The 20,963-nt window shown below is 38.7% G+C and overlaps 1 protein-coding gene across 25 annotated transcripts in view; it reads right to left on the bottom strand.

Annotated features, from left to right (window-relative positions):
- Positions 1 to 20,963, bottom strand: part of GRIA3 (glutamate ionotropic receptor AMPA type subunit 3) — a 375,939-nt gene that overhangs the window by 134,126 nt on the left and 220,850 nt on the right. For all 25 annotated transcript variants that reach the window (XR_011647907.1, XR_011647905.1, XR_011647906.1 and 22 more), the window contains one exon: positions 933 to 1,094. Coding sequence is in view for 20 of the 25 variants with exons in the window: in XM_071213071.1 (XP_071069172.1) it covers positions 933 to 1,094 (162 nt within the window). In the remaining 5 variants the exon portion in view is untranslated. The remainder of the gene's footprint in view (positions 1 to 932; positions 1,095 to 20,963) is intronic.

Below are 20,963 nucleotides of genomic sequence, written 5' to 3'. Positions count from 1 at the left end.
AAGATTTATTTTTTTATTTCTCTCCCCTTCCACCCTACCCCGGTTGTCTGTTCTCTGTGTCTACTTGCTGTGTCATCTTTGTTCACTTCTGTAGTTGTCAGCGGCACTGGAATCTGTGTTTCTTTTTGTTGTCATCTCTCCGTGTGTGCGGCACCATTCCTGGGCAGGCTGCACTTTCTTTCGCGCTGGGCGGCTCTCCTTACAGGGTGCACTCCTTGCGCGTGGGGCTGCCCTACGCAGGGACACCCCTGCATGGCACGGCACTCCTTGCACGCATCAGCACTGCGCATGGGTCAGCTCCACACGGGTCAAGGAGGCCTGGGGTTTGAACCGGGACCTCCCATGTGGTAGATGGACGTCCTAACCACTGGGCCAAGTCCACCGCCAGCTTTTAATATTCTTATCTTGATTTCATGAAAATGAGCAACCTAGGTAATCTAATTATTTTTAAAGATATTTTTCCATGCAGGAAAATATTTCTATTCAATACATGTATAGGTGACACATACTCTGTACTAGAGACAAATTCATTTAGTTGTATTGAGATTCATGGAACTTATTAACCCAAAGCAATCACATAAATAATGTAAAATCTAATTTTCTATCTCTGACTATCAATCTTTCTTACCTATTCCTGCCTCTCCCAGTCTTTTCCCATCTCAATTTCTTGTAATACAGTAAATTGTTATGAGCAGACAAGTGAAATTCATTTAAAAATTAAGCTCACCTCTTCCCAAACAGTGGATTTTAAAAGACCTTAATCTCAACAGCTTCTTTATTTGGGGAGCTAGTTTTAAATGCAGTAGTATCACCTTGTCATTTCCGAGGGAAGTCCACTTGCTCACAGGATGGCCTAGCCTAACATATATAAAGGCTAAACTGAGATGCTTTGAAAAGCTGGCCTAAGGTTTCTATGTGACAAGGAACATTACCTTTAGTGGTGCGTTTTTGGCTTCAGGGAATTCTCGTTCATCCAGCCTCACCCAGCGCTGTATGAACTGCTGAACCATAGGGTTTTCACTGTTGACAATCTGGAATCCTGTAATGTTGGCTCCCCCATGCATGACTCTTTCCAGCAAAATATCAGTAAAACCCTGGAAAGACATTCAAAAGGGAATCATAATTGTAGGAGGTTGTGTGTTCTGACATACCATATTTGCTGATTAGAGTGCTCGGGAGGAAATGAAAGTTCCTTCCCCAGGATCACTCATTAGCAATCAGGAAAACTTTGATGTGGGCCAATTTGTAAGAAGCTATGTTTTTGAAACTACAGGCACGATGGAGAAAATATCTGTTCTTCTGCTTTAGTGCCTATGTTTCTATTTAGAGTAGCTGCTGCATGGACAAACACAGGTACCAACTTAAAGCAAATGTTTAAATTTGTTTCATTTACTTGTACTTTCAATCTTCATCAAGTACAAATACAAAACTTCATGTAACCAGAAAATGTGAAAGAAGTCTGACTGTACCTAGGAGCATATAAACCTTTTCTTTAGCTTAATATGCCAATCATAGCAGACTCCAGTGATGAGTCTTTTCAATATTTGTGATTTACAGAAATGCCAAAGAATGAAATCAACAACTTCGTTGCGCATGATGGTACAGACCTTAAGATATGCCTCACATGTGTCCATAAATGTGTCCTGACATCTACTGCCTTGCATCCACTATTTGCTTCTCCTTCTCTGGTTACTATCTGATGTCTCTGCTATCTAAACTTCCTGAAGGAGTGTCTCCAGGTTCACACCTAAGCTATCTTCACCTGAGCACCACCAGCTTCCACTGGGCATTGCTGTTTTCTGGGACACCACTCCCAGAGATTGCTGCAACTTCTGCTGCATACCTGTCTCCTTATACTGTGTTTGTGTCCTCAATGGGCTGAAGTTACCATTTACACTTACAAGGAAGTGGGAAAAATTCTTCATTCTTTCTTGAGATTCCCACCCCCCACATTTTAATATAAAAAAATTCAAATATACAGAAAAGTTGACAGAGTTGTACAGTGAACAGTGTAGAATTACCCAGATTCTACAATTAATATTTTGCTGTATTTGTTTTATAATATATCTACTCATCCTTCTATCATCCATCAATCCATTTTATTTGTGGGATGCATTTCAAAGTAAGTTGCAAACTTCACCCATAAAGATTTTCAGCATGCAGCTCAGAAACTGGAGTTCAAAGTTCATTTGCAGTTCTCCCTCCCTCCCTCTGTCCCTCCCCCCTCCGTCCCTCCCTCCCTCCCTTCCTTCCTATCTTTTGTAAAATTTACATCTAATGTAATGTACAAATCTTAAATACATCACTCAATGAGTTTGTTTTTCAAAGAGTTTTCGTAAATGCATATACCTGCATTATTCAATTCCCTACCATGTCTTAAAATTTTCTCTTTTTTTCACATTCTAAAATTTTTTGAAGTATAAAAATCATATAGAAATGCGTACTTATTTTTTAGTGTAGAGCTTGATGAATTTTCACAAACTGAACACAATCTCCAGGAGCCCCTTTAATGTTCTTCTTCAGTCACCACCCCCACCCCTTTTTCTTCATTTAACGTTTCTTTAACATGGGTAAAAATACAGTCTTAGAAAATACTTTAGTGAAATCGATTTTTCAGTTATTACTTAGATGTCCTTTCCTCTTCTTTTCATAGGTGAGATACGAGTCAATGGAGACTGGAAAAGAATCAGTTTGCATCACTCACTCCTTTCTGATAACCAAAAAGATTTTAAAATTAATACTAACTGGTTGAACTCTATTATTTTATGATGAGTTTTGTCCCAAGGCTTGAGAGCATCTAAGACTGTTTTCTCCTATTTTCTCTTCCCTGCACTAAAATCAGCAGAGAAGCTTGTATGAGTATAACCCTAGCAGAGGCGACAGTTTAGGTTTAAGCCTAACTGTTACCCAACTCCCCACTCCACCCTTCAAACATATATACAACTAAAAAGCCAAGGACGAAACTTTACCAAGCAGTTTTAATTTCTTTACCATGAGAAACCATATTTAGCAGTTGGGTATTTCATAAGAAAATCTAACAACTGTGCACTTGACTGCTGGTTGTGGATGAAGGATAGGTGTTCTGTCATCTGGTCTGTTTCTCAGGGCTGAAAACATTTCCTTGAAAGAAAAGGGTGAGCATACTTCTGCCACCACTCTGGTCCCTAGGGTCAATGACAATGGCATGCCCTAGGAGGTTGTATCTCCTGTGCCTCTCACACTTTGATAAACATCAGATTCTTGTTTATCTAATACCTATGGTATGTTAAAATGGCAATATGGAATTAATAAAAGGCAAGGAAGAGAAAAGATCTCAGACCTTACTTCTGCCTTAAGGCCTGTTTTAGTTTTCCTGGGCTGTTATCACAAATACCACAAACTGATTTTAGCATAAACAATGGGAATTTATTGATTCACAGGTTTAGAACCTAGAAGTCCAAAATCACGGTGTCAGCAAAGCCATGCTTTCTACCCCAAAACTGTGACATTCTGGTGCTGGCTTGTTGCTGCCTCCCTCCACCCCTTCCCCCAGCCTTTGTTATCTTCTTCCAGCTGTTGCTGTCCTTCCCGCCAGTCCCGCCCACGTTGCCAACATATAATCTGCCTTCTTCCTTAGCCACTGCTTACCTCATAGCCGCCTGCCCAGTCCCGCCTATCCATTATCACCCCTAGCCAGCCCGCCCTAGCTCCAACCCCTCCCTCTACCCAACCATATATAACTAAGTGTACTTCCTCAATAAATTAGACTTGCGCATAGACCTTGTCTCCGTGGTTTCTTCCATCTGACCGCGCGTCCCCTCCAAGCCTTGAGCCGCCCGTTGCCGCCCCGGTCAGGCCGTGGCGTAGGCCCGACCCCTGGCAGCGATCCGCCGGCTATACTCCAGCAGTAGCAGAAGTCCGCACAATACTGGCTTGCTGGCAATCCTTGTTCCTTGGCTTTCTTATCACATGGCACTACCCTCCCTTTCTCTTCTGGATTCTTGTGGACTTCCTGCTTCTGGATCCTTCATGGGGTATTTCTGTTTAAAAGACCCCCAGTAACCTGGATTAAGACCCACTCTCATTCAGTTGGGCCACACTTTAACTAAAACCATATTTAAGAGGTCCTATTTATAATGAGTTTACACCCACAGGGACATGCATTAAGACTAAGAACATATGTTTATTGGGGGTACATAATTCAACCTACCATAAGGCCAAAGACTCAGCACTTCAGTCCAGTTATTGTCCACAAGACTATCTTTCCAGGATATAACCTCACTAACCTTCCCTGGCAAGGGAGAGGATCCAGCTCAGATTCCCTTGCCAGTCACTTCCACCTATTTCCAGGAGGTTTTGCCTGCCACATAGGTCCCACATATTCCCAGTTGGTGTCCTTTTCTTCAATAAACATATTGTCATCTTTATAGGCACATGGTGCACTCATATCTCTACCTATACATCAACCACGCCTGTGAGTACCTAGAAATTTCTTCAGTCAAACCATATTTTATGGCAGACATACCTAGGAATAAGCCCTAGCATACCTCATACTGGAACCTGCATGGCTTTCATTGGATGAAATGCATCCACAACTGCACAAATCCTGCCAAGAGGAAGTCACCTTGAAATGTTCTTCTGGCTGGCAAGACACCCACAAGACTAGCTCCTAATGAGTTCCCTGAAAGCTTATCAGGACATACAGGTAGAAAGCTCGAGCATGGCCCATTGACAAAATGAAGAGAGAAAAGAAGTGAGGTAGAAAAAGAAAAGATGTAACAGGTATTTAGGGAGATGAAAGGAGAGCGCCTGTTGCTAAAGGGCAAGAGTTGTCTGCCTCCTGGTGCTATATCTCCCTCTATCCCATTCGTATTAATTTTGCTTGTTCATGCCCTCTTGTCAGATTCTATGGCTTGAATGTTGTCCTGGAGCATGGCATTTAGATGTAGCAATCCACAGTCCTCAAGGCTGAGATAATCAAGGCTAGATACTCCCTATGCACTCTGAAAAAGTAATAACACAGCAGAGGTAGCCAACAAATATCAAGGGAGTAGAAGGGAAAAGAGAGAGGAGGTGATGATAGAGAGGGGGATATTTTGAGCATCCTATTTCTGATGCTTTTTAAAAAAGAGTTTTCCTTATGCATTAAATATTTCTGAACTCTACCATTTAGGTGATTACTGACAGAACACAGAACTGTAAAACTTAAAGTCTGATTCTCGACATACCCTCTTTTGCTATATTAATGCAGCAGAGCTAATATCTAGCAGGTAAAGGGGAAAAGAAGGAAAGGTAGAAAAGGAAGGAAATAGAAATTAGGAGAGAGGTTATGTTTAAGGGGAGGTTTTGATTGGTTACTGGCCCTCATTTTTCTCCTACACCCAACAAGTCAAGGCATTGTGCCTTTCTATGACAACTTCAATGGATTTTTTTCTCCAGATTTTTTAAATTCATTTTTTGAATTAGAGAAGTTGCGAGCATACAAAACATTCATGCATAATGTACAGAATTCCCATATGTCACCCCTCCACCAGCGCCTTGCATTGTTGTGGAGTATTTGTTACAGATGATTAAAGAACATGATCAGACTAATTACCAATAACTATGACCTATAGCATACACTTGGTATTCATACACCCTCATTATAAATACCATGCATTAGTATTGTACATTTGTTATAGTTCATTATAAACACCATGCATTAGTATTGTACATTTGTTATAGTTCATGAGAGAACACTCATACTTGTACTATTCACCACAATTCATCTTCCATCACATGGTTCACTATGTTACACAGTCCCATGCTTTGTACATTCTATCCAAAGTGTACACTCAGTGGCTCTCAATTTCATCAGAGTCCTGCAATCATTACCCCAGTAAAAATTTGAGTGTTTTCCTTAGTCCAAAAGAATAGATCCCATATCCATTATTGACCCTTAGCATTGATATAGTACCTTCTTTTTTTTAAAGAGTTTTTTTAATTGACTTTGTAATAATATTACATTAAAAATATATGAAAAAAATATATATATATGAGGTCCCATTCAACCCCACCACCCCCACCCCACCTCTCCCCCCCCAGCAACACTCATTCCCATCATCATGACACATCCATTGCATTTGGTAAGTACATCTCTGGGCACCTCTGCACCTCATGGTCAATGGTCCACATCATGGCCCATACTCTCCCCCATTCCATCCAGTGGGCCCTGGGGAGGATTTACAATGTCCGGTGATTGCCCCTGCAGCACCATCCAGGGCAGCTCCATGTCCCAAAAACGCCTCCACCTCTCATCTCTTCCTGCCTTTCCCCATACCCATCAGCCACCATGTCCACTTTTCCCAATCCAATGCCACCTTTTCTATGTGAACATTGGATTGGTTGATATAGTACCTTCTTTGACACTGATGCAAGAATATGACAATATTGCTATTAACTATAGTACATAAGTTACATTAATTGTATTTTTCCCATGCATCACTATATTCTTACCACCTTATAATAGTGACGAACCTTTGTTCTAATACATAGAAGAATATTCTTGCATTTGTATTATTAACCACAATCCATATCCACCTCTGGGTTCACTGTTATTCAGTCCCTAGACTATTCCCTAGCTTTCTTTCAATTAATGTTTATATCCTTAGACTACCCCTTTCAGCCACTGTTCCATCTATTAACCAGTCGTATTAGTTATTCTCACTATAATGTATTACCATCAATTCAATCCGTTTCTACACATTTACAGTCAAGCTAATTGAATATCCTACATACAGTAAGCATCTAGTACCCCATCTCAGTCCTCATCTGATCTCCTAGTAATCTATAGTCTAGGTTTTAATGCCATGTTTTTATTCTTTGTGTTCATGCTAATGAGACCATACAGTATTTGTCCTTTTGTGTCTGGCTTATTTCACTTAACGTAATGTCCTCAAGGATCTGTGTCCCATTTCCATTTCTTCTGACAGCTGTATCGTATTCCATCATATGTATGGATTTTTATTTACCCATTCATAGGCAGATGGACCCTTGGGTTTTTTCTATCTTTTGGCAGTCGTGAAAATGCTGCTAAAAATGTCGGTGTGCAAAAGTCTGCTTACATCACAGTTTTCAGTTCTGGATAAATCCTTAGTAGAGGGATTGCCAGATCATATGGAATTTCTACATTTACCTTCCTGAGGAACTACCGACTTGTCTTGCACAGAGGTTGCACCATTCTACATTGCCACCAACAGTGAATGAGTATTCTTATTTCTCCACATCCTCTCCAGCTCTTGTTTTCTTTCTTTCTTTTTTTTAAATAATGGGCTTTCAATGAGGTGTGAGGTGATATCTCATTGTAATTTTGATTTGCATTTCCCTAATAGTGATACTGAACTTTTTTTTCACGTGCTTTTTGGCCATTTGTATTTCCTCTTGGGAGAAATGTCTATTTAAATCTGATGCACATTTTTTAATTGGATTGCATGCTCTTTTATTATTGTATTGGATGATCTCCTTATACAGCATTGAAATCAAACCTTTATTGGATATGTGGTTTCTCAATATTTTCTCCCATTGAGTGGACTTTCTTTTCACCTTCTTGACAAATTCCTTTGCAGCACAAAAGTGATTAAGTTTGAAGAGGTCCCATTTATACATTTTTCCTTTTGGTGCCGTGCTTTTGGTGTAATGTTTAAGAAATTCCACCTACCACCAGGTCTTGAAGATGTTTCCCTATATTTTTTTCTAGGAGCTTTATGGTTCCAACTTTTACATTTAGGTCTTTGATCCATTTTGAGTTAATTTTTGTGTAAGATGTGAGTTAGGGGTTCTCTTTCTTTTGGATACAAATATCCAGTTCACCTGGCACCATTTGTTGAATAGACTGTTCTGCCCCAGCTGTGTGAGTTTGACCACCTTATCAAAAATCACTTGACCATAGATGTGAGGGCCTGTTTCTGACCATCAGTTCAGTTCCTTTGGTCTATATGTCTATCTTTATACCAGTACCATGATGAATATTTGTTTTTTTCTTTTTACCACAGTAGCTAGGTAATATGATTTAAAGTCCAGAAATGAGAGTCCTCCAACTTCATTCATTCATTAATTTTTTTTTTTAGGCAGTATGGGGGATTGAACCTAGGACCTTGTACATGGGAAGCAGGTGCTCAACCACGTGAGCCACATCTGCTCCCCTGCAACTTCATTCAACCTTTTTAAGATGTTTCTGGCTATTTGGGGCCCCTTCCCCTTCCAAATAAATTTGATAATTGGGTTTTCCATTTCTTTAGAAATGGCTGTTGGAATTTTTATTGAGATGGCATTGAATTTGTATATCAATTTACATAGAATCATTATCCCAATGATATTTAGTCATCCCATCCATGAACATGGAATGTTTTTCCACTTATTTAGGTCTTTGATTTCTTTTAGCAATGTATTATAATATTCTAAATACAAGTGCTTTACATACTTGGTTAAGTTTTTTCCTAAATATTTTATTCTTTTTGTCATTATTGTAAATTACATTTTTTCCTGACTTCCTCCAAAGAGTGTTCATTACTGTTGTAGAAAAACACTACTGATTTTTGCATGTTAATTTTGTATCCTGCCACTCTGCTGAATTCATTTATTAGCTCTAATAGCTTTGTTGTGGAGTTTTTGGGATTTTCTAGGTACAGGTTCATATCACCTGTGAATAGTGAAAGTTTTATTTCTTCCTTTCCAATTTGGATGCTTTTTATTTTTATTTATTTTTTTGCCTGATTGCTTTAGCTAGAACCTCTAGCATTATATTGAAAAACAGTGGTGATAGTGGACTTCCCTGCCTTATTCCTGATCTCACTGAAAAAGCTTTCAGTCTTTCAGCATTGAGTACAATGTTAGCTGTGGATTTTTCATACATGCCCTTTACCATGTTGAGAAAGTTTCCTTTGATAACTATTGTTCAGAGTATTTTTATCAACAAAGGATGCTGGATCTCATCAAATGCCTTTCTGCATCAATCAAGATGATCATGTGGTTTTTCTTTTTTATTTAATAATGTGGTGTATTATGCTGATTGATTTTCTTGTTTCAAACCACCCTTGCATGCCTGGTATCAAACCCACTTGATCATGATGAATAATTCTTTCAATGTGTTGTTGCATTCTATTAGCAAGTATTTTGTTGAGGAATTTTGCATCAGTATTCATTTGGGAAAAGAGTCTGTAATTTTCTTTTTTCATAATATTTTTATCTGACTTTGGTATTAAGGTGATGTTGTCTTCATAGAATGAGTTTGGTAGCATTCTTTCTTGTTCAATTTTTTGGAATCATTTGAGTAAGACTGGTATTAAATCTTCTATGAATGTTTGGTAGAATTCACCTGTGAAGCCATCTGGTCCTCGGCTTTTCATTTTGGGGAGCTGATTCATGACTGTTTTAATCTCTTTGCTTGTGATGGGTTTGTTGCAGTCTTCTATTTCTTCTAGCGTCAGTGTAGGTTGTAAGCATGTTCTTAGGAATTTTTACATTTCACCTATATTGTCGAGTTTTTGGCTTACAGTTGTTTATAGTATCCTCTCATGATCTCTTTTACTTCTGTATGGTCATTAATAATGCCCCCATTTTCATTTCTGATTTTATTTATTTGTAACTTCTCTCTTTTTTTTTTTTTCATTGTCAGTCTAGTTAAGGGCTGGTCAATTTTGTTGCTCTTTTCAAATAACCAACTTTTGGTTTTGTTAATTCTCTGCTGTTTTTTCCTTCTTCTCAATTTCTTTTATTTCTGTTCTAATCTTTATTATTTCATTACCTCTCCTTGCTTTGGGCATAGTTTACTTTTCTTTTTCTAGTTCTTCCAGCTGTGTATATAAGTCACTGATTTTAGCTCTTTCTTCTTTTTTAATGAAAGACTGAGAGCTATAAATTTCTCTTTTGGCACAGCTTTTGCTCCATCCCATAGGTTATGATGTGTTGTGTTCTTGTTTTCATTCATTTTGAGATATTTATTGATTTCTCTTGCAATTTCTTCTTTGACCCATGATTATTTAATAGTCTGTTATTTAATCTCTCTATATGTGTGAATTTTCACTTTTTCTGCCTGTTTTTTATTTTATCTTTATTCCATTATGATCAGAGAAAGTGCTTTATATAATTTTTTTTGAGGTATTGGAAGCTAGGGATTGAACTTGGGGTTTTGTATGTGGGAGGTCAGAGCTCAACCACTGAGTCACATCAGCTTCCCTGAGTTAGTTTTTTTTTTTTTGCTTGGTTTTTTTTTGTTGTTGTTGTTGTTCTTTCATGAGGCACTGGGAACCAAACCTGGGAACTCCCATGGGAGAGGTGGGTGTTCAACTACTTGAGCCATATCCACTCCCTCATTTTCCTTCTTGAAAACTAATCTTTCAGTATATAAGATTCTTTGCTGGCAGTTTTTCTCTTGAAGTATCTTAAATAAACTTTGGAGGCCTTCTTGCTTCCAAGGTTTTTTATGCAAAATCAGCACTTAATCTTATTGGGCATCCCTTGATTGTGATGAATCTCTTTTCTCTTGATGCTCTCATGATTCTCTTTATCTGTGGCATGTGACATTCTGATTAGTATGTGTCTCAGAGTAGGTCTATTCAGATTTATTTGAATGGGAGTACATTGTCCTTCTTGGACACAGATATCTAAGTCTCTCAATAGGGTTGAGAAATTTTCTACCATTGTTTCCTCAAGTATTCATTCTGTCCCTTTTTCCTTCTTTTCTTCTTCTGGAACACCCATGGCACATGTTTGCAAGTTTCTTGCCATCATTTAGATCCCTGAGACCCTGTTCAATTTGTTTCCATTCTTTTGTTTATCTGTCCTTTTGTATGTTCACTTTTAGAGGCCTTGTCTTCAAGCTCGCAGATCTTTTCTTCCTCCTCTTCAAATCTGCTGTTAAATGCTTCCAGTGTATTTTTAATTTCATTCATTATAACTTTCATTCCCATAACATCTGCTATTTTCCTGTGTATAACTTCACATTCTTCCTTGTGTTCACCAGTGTCTCCATGATGTCCTTAATCCCTTTAGCTATCTCATTGAATTTATTAAGATTTGTTTGAACATCTATGATTAGTCGTCTGAACTCCTTTAAGTCATCTGGAGGCTTAGTTTGTTTTTTTGACTGGACTTATATTCCTGTTTCTTGGTATGGATTATAATTTTTGTTGGTGTCTCAGCATCTGATTTACTAGATGCATTTATTTATGGACCTTTTCTCTCTTTAGTCTAGGGCTTTTATTTGATTTGCTCTGTGTTACAGCCCCTCTTTGCTACTTGGTTCAACTTAATTTGGAACTTTATAGTGGCTTGTGTTTAGCCATTCTGAATTTTTTCAGCTCTTCTTCATCTGTTTCATGCCCCTTTTCCCTTGCTGGCTGCAGAATAGGAACAAGGGATGTGGTTGTTACTGTGAGCAGTGGAGACTGAAGTTGCCTGTGTTACCCCAGGAATGATGAAGTTTCTCTCACCTCTCTCCCTTGCCAGGGGTAGGGACAGAGCTGCAGCTGTGTGCAATAATCCAAGCTGTCCAGGCCAAGACTGTAGTTACCTAGAGAGACTGATGAAGTTCCACACACCCCTTTCGCCCCTGCCTGGGTGGGGATGGAGGCCAAAGTTTGAGATGCAAACTTAGCCATGCAAGTGAAACCTGACTGCAGTCGCCCATGTAGACTGATGAGGCACCAGCCCCGCTCCTCCTCTGCTAGGGGTGGGAATGGAGCCTCCATTGTGCTTAGCAATGTAGTCTGTGCAGGCAAAATTGACTGCTGTTTTCCAAGGCGGGAGAGAGAGCATTGTCCCTTCTCCTGCTCTGTTAGAGGCAAGGAAGGATCCACAGATGTGTACAATAATCCAGTTTGTGCTGGCCAAAATTGGCTGCAGTTGTCCCAAGAAGGTAAAGGAGCAATGTCCCTCCTCCTACTCTGTCAGGGTCAGGGATGGAACCACTGAGTGCCCAGTACTCTAGTCTGTGTTGGCCTAAATCGCCTGCAGTTGCCTGGAGAGGTTGAGGAAATAGTGTCCCCCTCCTATCCTACTGGGGGCAGAGATGTATCCACAGGTTTGTCCACTAATCTAGTCTGTGCAGGCCATAAGTGACTATAGTTGCCTGCAGAGGCTGAGGGTGCACTATCCTACCTCTTGCCCTGTCAGGGGTGGGGATTGAGTCAGAGCTGTCTCCAACAATCTGGTTCATGCAGTCCAAAAGTACCTGCAGTTGCCCTGAGAGGTTGAGGGAGCACTGTCCCTTCTGTGCTGTCAAAGGCAGAGAGAGATCCACAGGAGTGCCCAACACTCTCCTTAGTGTGGGCTGAAAGCACCTGAAGTTGCCTGGAGAGGCTGAGGAAACATGGTAAACCCTCCTATCCTATTGGGGTCAGGGATATATCCATAGTTTTGCCAATCAGTCTAGACTGTGAGGGCCAAAAGCACCTGCAGTTGCTCATAGAGACTGGCACAGGTCCCTCCAGTTTCCTTCCTGCCAGAGTTGGGGCTGGATCCTAGGCTAGGGTGCAATTTGACTTAGATTGAAAGAAGGTGGTCCCTACCATCTCTGTGATTTTCAATCAGCCTCTTTGATGGATTTTTATGGTCATGACACTGACAAGCCTAAAGGTGGGCCAGGTATACCACAAAACTTAACTAACACAGCAGAGGGAAGGGTATAATATACAGAAAGGAAAATGGAATAAATAAAAGCATAAGGGTCAGTGGTAGGAAGATTTAAGTAAGGAGAAATATTGTGGTTCAAAGACAGGTGTTAGTTGGGTCCTGTTTTACACTTTAATATTGTTTTAAGCCACTTTACTTATTCATAATGCTTGCCACACTTCTTTTCTTGATATGGTGACCTCAAATGGGTATACTGAGGTTGATACTATGCTAAATCTCTGAAAAAACACTAAATCTATGGAGATGACTAGCAAATAGCCATTTGCAAAAAGGGGAAATAAAATTGTTAAAGTCATTGGAAGAAATAAAGACTTATGAGACAGTTGCTGGCTAGGGACAGGAATTGGGTGGTTCATGGTTAACCTGCTGCCTTCTAACACAGTTTAAGGTATTTTGTCTTTACCACTATATATATTAGAGTCACCTGTTGATAGGTGCAAATACAGTCTCCAAGTCACAAAAAAGAGACTCCAGTCTCTGGAGAGTGTCAGCAAAGAAACTAATAACATCCATCAACCATGTGAGATCTAAGCCCCCTCTCGATATAGAGGTGGAGTGGACATCACCATCCCAGGGTCCACAGGATGGAGGAATGGAATATGGATTGGAGTGGACATACTGGTATTCTACTCTAAAACTATTGTGACTAGTAATAAAAGAAATTGTAGCATTGAAGTGGAGAAAGTGGCCACAGTAGCTGCCGAGGGTAGGGAGAGGGAAGAAGAGATGTGATGTTGGGGCATTTTCAGGACTTGGAGTTGTCCTGGGTGATATTGCAGGGACAGATGCTAGACATTGTACATCCTACAATGGCCCACTGAATGTACTGGGGGAGAGTATAAACTACAATGCAAACTATTATCCATGCAATGCAGCAGTGCTCCAAAATGTATTCACCAAATGCAATAAATGTGCCACAGTGAGGAAAGAGGTTATTGATGTGGGAGGAGTGGGGTGGGGTGGGGTGTGGGGTATATGGGAACTCCCTATATTTTTTAAGGTAACATATTTTTGTGATCTATGTATCTTAAAAAGTAAAATTAAAAAAAAGAAAAGAAAAAAAATATAAAAGAAACTTAAACAACAAATATCCACAATAAAAGAGAGTGAAAGAAATGGAGAACAGGGGTGTATATAGCAAGAAATATTAGGAGATTGATTTTGTAATAAGGACAAGAGTTGGCTGGTTCCTATCATAGCATTTTAAGCCATTTCATTTATCCATAAATTATTCCTAAGTTTCACTACTTGAGCTGACCACTCATAGAGCTGCAAGTGGGAATATCTGTCGGAATTCTGCTGATATCACTGAAAAAACAGCATAACGCAACACAAAAGACCACAGAGTAACTGGAAGATTAAAGGGGAAAATGAATTGGGAAGGTCATTGGTAGAAATTAAGGAAGTTAGAATGGAATTGCTGAGTAATGGGCAGAGATGAATGACTCCTTGTTCACCTAGTTCCTTTCTGACATGGTTCAAAGCATGTTGTCTTTTCCATCACATATTGCTAGATTCTATGGGTGTTACATATAAATGCATAAATACAGTCCATACTTACAGAAAACTAAGGCCAGATTCTTTGGACATCTTTAGCAAAGACATTATTGTAACAGAGCTCACCACCAAATATACAGAATAAGAGGACTAATAAAGGGGAGTGAGGCAAAAAGCCCAGAATAGCCTACACAACATTGAAGAACAAAATCTGAGAATGACACTATCTGCCAAAACTTACTACAAAGCGACAATAATCAAGACAGTGTCGTATTAGTGAATGAACAGACAAATAGATAAATGGAACAGCATAGAGAGCCCAGAAATAGATCCACACAAATATAGGCAACTGATATTTGAACAAGAAGCAAAGGCAATTAAATGGAGAAAGTCTCTTCAACAAATGATACTGGAATAACTGGACATCCACATGCAAAAAAAAAAATGAATCTAGACACAGACCTTACACCTTTCACAAAACTAACTATAAATGGATCATAGATGTGGCAGTTTGATATTATTTATGAATTCCAAAAATAGGTATTTGATTATGTTTGTGGACTGGTCTGTTCCTCCAGGCATATTAGATTGTATTGGGTTGAGAGGTTTCACTTTTACTTGATTAAATAATGATTAAGACATTGATTGGGCCACCTTGGTGTGTGGGGATTCACAGAGAAAATGACATGGCAGAGGGGTTAGTTCCAGTTTTTTATGCTGGAACCGCGGGAAGTAAACACCCAGGAGAAGAACATAGAGGAATAGAGATGGCTCTATAGACTTGATGGAGGTCCTGGGAAGAGAGAGAGCCTGATAGTCTACAGTTGACACTGTGGAGAGACCAGAGAAGCTGAGCTCAGAGAGGAATGAGCTTGATACTTATCCCAGCCTACAGCTGATATTGGAAGAGGCTAGGATCATGGAGCCTTAAGAGGAAGAGAGAGGCTGAATACTTCCTGATGTCGGCAGCCATCTTGCTTCAACACGTGGCAACAGACTTTGGTGAGGGAAATAAATTACTCATTATGGCTTGGTAACTGTAGGTTTCTATCCCAAATAAATACCCTTTATACAAGACAACAGGTTCTTGGAATTTTACATCAGCACCCCTTTGGCTGACTAATACACAGATGTAAATGTAAAATGCAAAACTATGATACTCCTGGACAATAACATAAGAGAAAATCTAGATGACCTTAAGTTTGACGATGACTTCTTAGATAGAACATAAAAAGTATGATCCATGAAAGTAAAAACTGAGAAGGTAGACTGAATTAAAATGGAAAAATTCTGCTCTGTGAAAGACATTGCTAGGAAAATGAAAAACTAATCCACTAGACTGACAGAAAATATTTGCAAAACCAAAAGGGTATGTATCCAAAATATATAAAGAATACTTAATGCTCAAAATTAAGAAAACAAGCAACCCACTCCCAAATGGGGAAGAAATCTGAACAGACACCTCATCAAAGAAGATAAATGGATGGCAAATATGTTTATAAAAAATCTCAATACCATGTCATTAGAGAACTGCAAATTAAAACCATTAGATACCACTACATGTTTATTAGTATATTTAAGCTCCAAAATGGAGAAAACACCAAATATTAGCAAGGATGTGGAACAGTGTAAACTATAATGTAAACTATAATCCATGCATTGCAGCAGGGCTCCAAAATGTATTCAACAAATGAAATGAATGTGCCACAATGATGAAAGGGGTTGTTGATGTGGGAGGAGTGTGAGGCGGTGAGGAGTGGGGTATATGGGAACCTCATATTATTTAATGTAACATTTTTAGTGATCTATGTATCTTTCAAAAAAGAGAATAAAATATTAAAAAAATAAAACCTCTGTAAAAAATTAATATAACTCAAAAGACGGCCAAAAAAATAAAATAGGTAAACAGATAAAATAAAAGGATGAAGAACAATGGTAGGAAGAATGAAATTTTAAGAGATTTGGTGGTTGAGGGGCAAAAAAGTGGCTGCCTCTTCATCTACTTTCCAACTCTATTCTATTTCTTAACATTTTATTTTGAAATAATTTCAAACTTAGAAAAAAGTTGCAAAAATACAAAAACAATATGGAGACTGCCAATATATCCCTTACCCAGATTTACCAACTTTTAACATTTTACCACTTTTGTTATATCATTTTGTCTCCTTGCCTTCCTCCCTCCCTCTGTCCTCCCTCTATTTTCTAAACATTTTAGAGTAGCTTGCATACATCATGTTCCCCTACCACTTAATACATCCATGTATATTCCCTAAGAACAAGGATATTTTATTGCTTTAGTGTATGTTCTCTTTTCTTTCATATATTGTTAGATTCTATTGTAGCAGTGGAATGACGTTTTGAAAATTGAGGTCTGACTCTCCCCAAATCCTCAGCTAAGACGCTAATGCAGCAGTGTTGACCACCAAACCTTTGGCATAAGTGATAATCTGAGTAATTGGAGGAAAAGAGAATGAAAGGTAGGCTAATAATGGTTTTATAAGGAGAGTGGCTCTGGCTATGAGGCAGAAGTTGATTAGCTCCTGGTTCTCCTGCTCCTCCTATTCCTTTATTTTAAATCATTATTCTTGCTCATAAACTTTTACTAGATTTCCTTTCTTGAACTTCCCAACCACAGTCTCTGAGTATGGAGAAATGAGGAAATATTCCCTAAATCCTTTCTAAAGACATTAATTCAACATATCTGACCATCATACATCCACTAAGTCCAAGGGAAAAGAGGACTAAAGAGAGTGGTAGGATGGGAGGTACTAGGAGTTTGTGGTTCCTAATGAACTTTTTTTTTCTTTGATTAACTTCAAATTCTGCAATTTTGGGAATTTTGATCCCCTGCCCTCCCTAAATCCTATAAAAATTAATGCAACAATATTGGCCATACAGCATCATCTCTAGCAGGAGAAGGAAAAGGTAAATGAGTGTGAAGATGCATATTCCATGAGTACCTCTGGGTAAAGATGATAGTTTCCTAGCTCTTGGAGATTTTTTCCTCTCTCATTGTGATTTGTGAGTGGGGCATGCCCTTCTGTCTGCTCTTGAGAAATGGAAGATTCTGACCTCCCTGAAATCTTTGTAAAAATGCTCATACAGATTTTGTTACACAATGCATATTGCAAAGACAGATACAGGCCATTATACATTTTGCCAAAACGTATAAAATTGCATGGTACAAGTGTAAACCATAATGTAAACTATAGACCATGCTTAGTAGCAATGCTTCAATATTTTTCATCAACTGCAATATGTGCACACACTCATGTAAGATGTTATTAATAGCGGAAAATGTGAGAGGGGGAGGGGATTGGGCATATTGGAATCTCCTATATTTTTGATGTAACTTTTCTGTAATCCAAAACTTCTTTAAATATAAAGTTTTTTAAAAAAGAATAGCCAGACAACTCAGTCTTCCAAAGATTCAAATAACTTTGGTATTTATCTCAATTGATTTACATGTGCTGCAATTCAGCGTCCTTCTGGTAGTGCATTACTGAGAGTTGGAAATAAATATATACACATCTTACTTTTAAAGCACTTATTTTCAAGATGATCTGGGGAGTTTCCCTTTATGTAGCACATTTTGTACAGAGATAAAAAAAGATACAAGATAAGTTGGGTGACTTTCATTGAGTTTATGATAGACTATGCATATAAAATGGGAAAGGTGGTTTGCCTATTGGCAAGATGAAAGCAGAAGAAAGAGGGCTGGAAGTTTGCCAAGTTCGACTACCTATCTGAAGATTTGGATGAAGTTTGACTCTGATTTTAATAGCATTTCAGTTGTTTATTTGGGCGATGCTTAGATAGGGAAATGCAAAGTAATTGTGGTGACTCAAGTAATCAGGTTGCTAATGAAATACATATACCTTTTTCTACAAAAGTCCATCCTCTTGGTAGGATATAATGTACAGAATTGTATAGTGTTGAAAATCACACCAAATAATTAGCACTTGATTACAGGTTGCCTCTATTATTCCCACACTGTTCTATTCTATAATTCAATCAGTAAGCATGCACTGAAATCTTCTAAGTGCTAACTATTGGTACAATGATGAGCCAAATCAAACTTGGTCCCTGCACTCATGGGACTTCAGTCCAGTGAGTTATTTGTATAAATATACAAATAATTACAACTTGATGTAAGTGCTATTGGTGGGGAAAATTGCCAACTGATCTTTTTTTTAATTAACAGCTTTATTGAGGTATAATTTATATGCTTTAAGATTTACCCATTTGTTACTGATCTTTTTAAAGCATTAATGAGATCATGCTGCTCTCCTGTATGAAACTCTTCAGTGGTTTTCTGTTACTGTTTTAAAAAGCTAAAACTGCTTAACCCGGCTTATTAAGGCCTTAGATAACTTGAGCCCAGTCACTCATGCTGTCGTAGCCAAAATTGCCTTCTGGCAGTTCCGAGAAGGTATCAAGGTTTTTTTCTGCCTCAGGACCTTGCCATGTGCTGTTTCCTATGCATTGTGAGTGCTTTTCCTGATTCTTCATGTACCTGGCTCCTTCTCAACCTTCAAATGATTGTTTCAAAGTCACCTTTATAGAGAGGCCACCCCCGATTACCCTAGAGAAAATATTGACTCCCTGTAGTCTGTCTTCTCTTCACTCTTTGTTTCAGCAACTCTTCTACCTCCATAGTACTTATAAGCTGTGCAAGCTTTGTCTGTCCAAAATGATTTTAAAGTTCTTAAGGACACCATCCTCTGTCTTCCTTAGAGTGCACTGAACAAGGTATTATACATAAAGGTGGTATAGAGGGGAAAAGATCTTTAAAGCAGTGCTACCCAAAGTGTGTGAGGTCCAAAGTGCTGGTCCACTGTTTAACAGTCTGAGAAGATATGAGAACAAAAATTGAGAGTAAGCTTTTATAAACATTTATAGTAATTTGACAGGGTAATGTTATCTCTGTTGAATTTAATACTTTAAAAAACTGGGCTTGTATTTTATATATCTTGTGTTGTTTATTCCACATTTTCCAGTAATTCATTTTTGTTATATTTTTATTGGTTTGTGTAGGCTTTGGGGAGTCTTTTATCACAGATAGTTTGAGAGGCACTGTTTTAAAGGACGTGAGATGGTGGCTAAGGAGCAAAAACAGAATTCTCTCAATTTATCTTGCTAGAACTTTGGGTAGGAGGTGACCTTTTCTTGTTAATTTCAGGCAGCAGAGAGAGAGAGAAGGGAATGGTTGGCCATAATGGAGGCATTTTCAGACAGAGAAAACAGGAGTCTCAAAATTGGTTGCTTTAAACTGAAAAATGTCTGTGGCTTTCTAAATGCAAGGTAGAAATTGGACCCCAGCCCAGTTCCTCTCTTTATTCCGTTGGTGCTCTGCTATATCCTGTCTCCATTTTGAGAAAATGAATATATGATCCACTAGAGAGGTTGTATACCCCGGGGAGGGTGGCTGGATTCCCTTGCATTTGAGACCAGGGGGAGTTTTCCCCTCCAAGCCTACCTTTCTTGTCTGTAAGACCAGGCTCTTGCCCAGTGAGTTCTGTGTTTACATGCCTTCTGCTGAGGTGTCACTGATCACAGCATGTTGCTTTAAGCATTAGAATTTTTTAAAATTTAGAACATTAAAAATGGAAGTATAAAGGAAGAGAGAGCAGAGAACAGAACAAGAAGATCTGGAAGGGGTGGGGAGCAGAAGGGAACAGTTATTACTGGCAAGTGAAACAGCATGATTCAAACTCATTTGAACTTATTTTCTGTCTAAACGAAACGGGCGTTTCTCCATTTCAGGTATGCTCAGAGATTTGGCAAACCACAGAGTTTACTTCCTCAAATCTAAGTTACTCCTGACTGCTTCTTTCTGTTCTATTTTATGAGAATTTTTTTTTTTTTAGTGATACTTTGGAAAAATTAGATGCCCTCTGCTACCGTCCCCCCATCATTATTTCCAGGCATAGTAATAATGTGAGTAGGGTGAATGGGGAGGGAAAGAGAGAAGAGAGAGCAAGAGAAAGGAAGTGGAGGTGAGAGAGTGTAAGAGAGATGAGAGAAACAGAGAGAAAAAGGGAAGGTGGCAGTAGAGAACAGAGTGAGATGCAATTGGTGCTGTTAAGATGCACTTAATGTTGGTTCTTTGGACAGGTTTCAGATGCAAGTTCACAAAGCTGTCCTTGTTTCTAAGCCCTTTTATCTTTAATCACTTCAGCCTCTTAAATTTACAGCTTGCACTTTATTCATTTACATTTGTTTCTTTGCAAATGCTCTTTTTTTCCTGTTTATTTCTTTTTAATATTCACAAAAGAAAAAAAAACACATCCAACTTCCTAAGAATTGCCCCTTAGTGAACAGATTTAAAAATAAATCTCTCAGAAGAACAACCACAGAATGCAACAAATCTTTCCAAATAGTCTGACATTATCAGCATGTAGTAGATTTTTAAGAATAAAAACCAACTATTTGAATATAAAGTCTTATTTGTCTAAACCCATTCTTGGAAGTTATTTTGAATCACATTGTGCAAATGCTCTTATGTGACGTTTGTGGGACTGACCTTCTGCCTCACTGCAATGTGTGGGTGGATAAAGTGGGAAAAGCAAGGTGCTCTAACACGAATATGACCAATATGGATTGGAAATTTAACTTGGCAATGGATTAGTGATGAGACTTTGGACAAGTCATTTATCCTTTCTGAGCCCATTTCCTGATCTGTGAAAAGCTAAGAGTGGGAGGTGGACAAGAATTCTCTCCTCATAAGAGCTCTGAAAAAATTGAATGAGATTTGTAAGGGAAATAGCTAGTACAACAGGGAGGACTCTACAATACATAAGCTTCCTTCTCTTCTC

This window comes from Dasypus novemcinctus, chromosome X (genome assembly GCF_030445035.2).
Source record: "Dasypus novemcinctus isolate mDasNov1 chromosome X, mDasNov1.1.hap2, whole genome shotgun sequence".
NCBI classification, from domain to species: Eukaryota; Metazoa; Chordata; class Mammalia; order Cingulata; family Dasypodidae; genus Dasypus; species Dasypus novemcinctus.
Note: the sequence above shows the minus strand (reverse complement) of the source record. Positions and strands in the feature narration are given on the sequence as shown.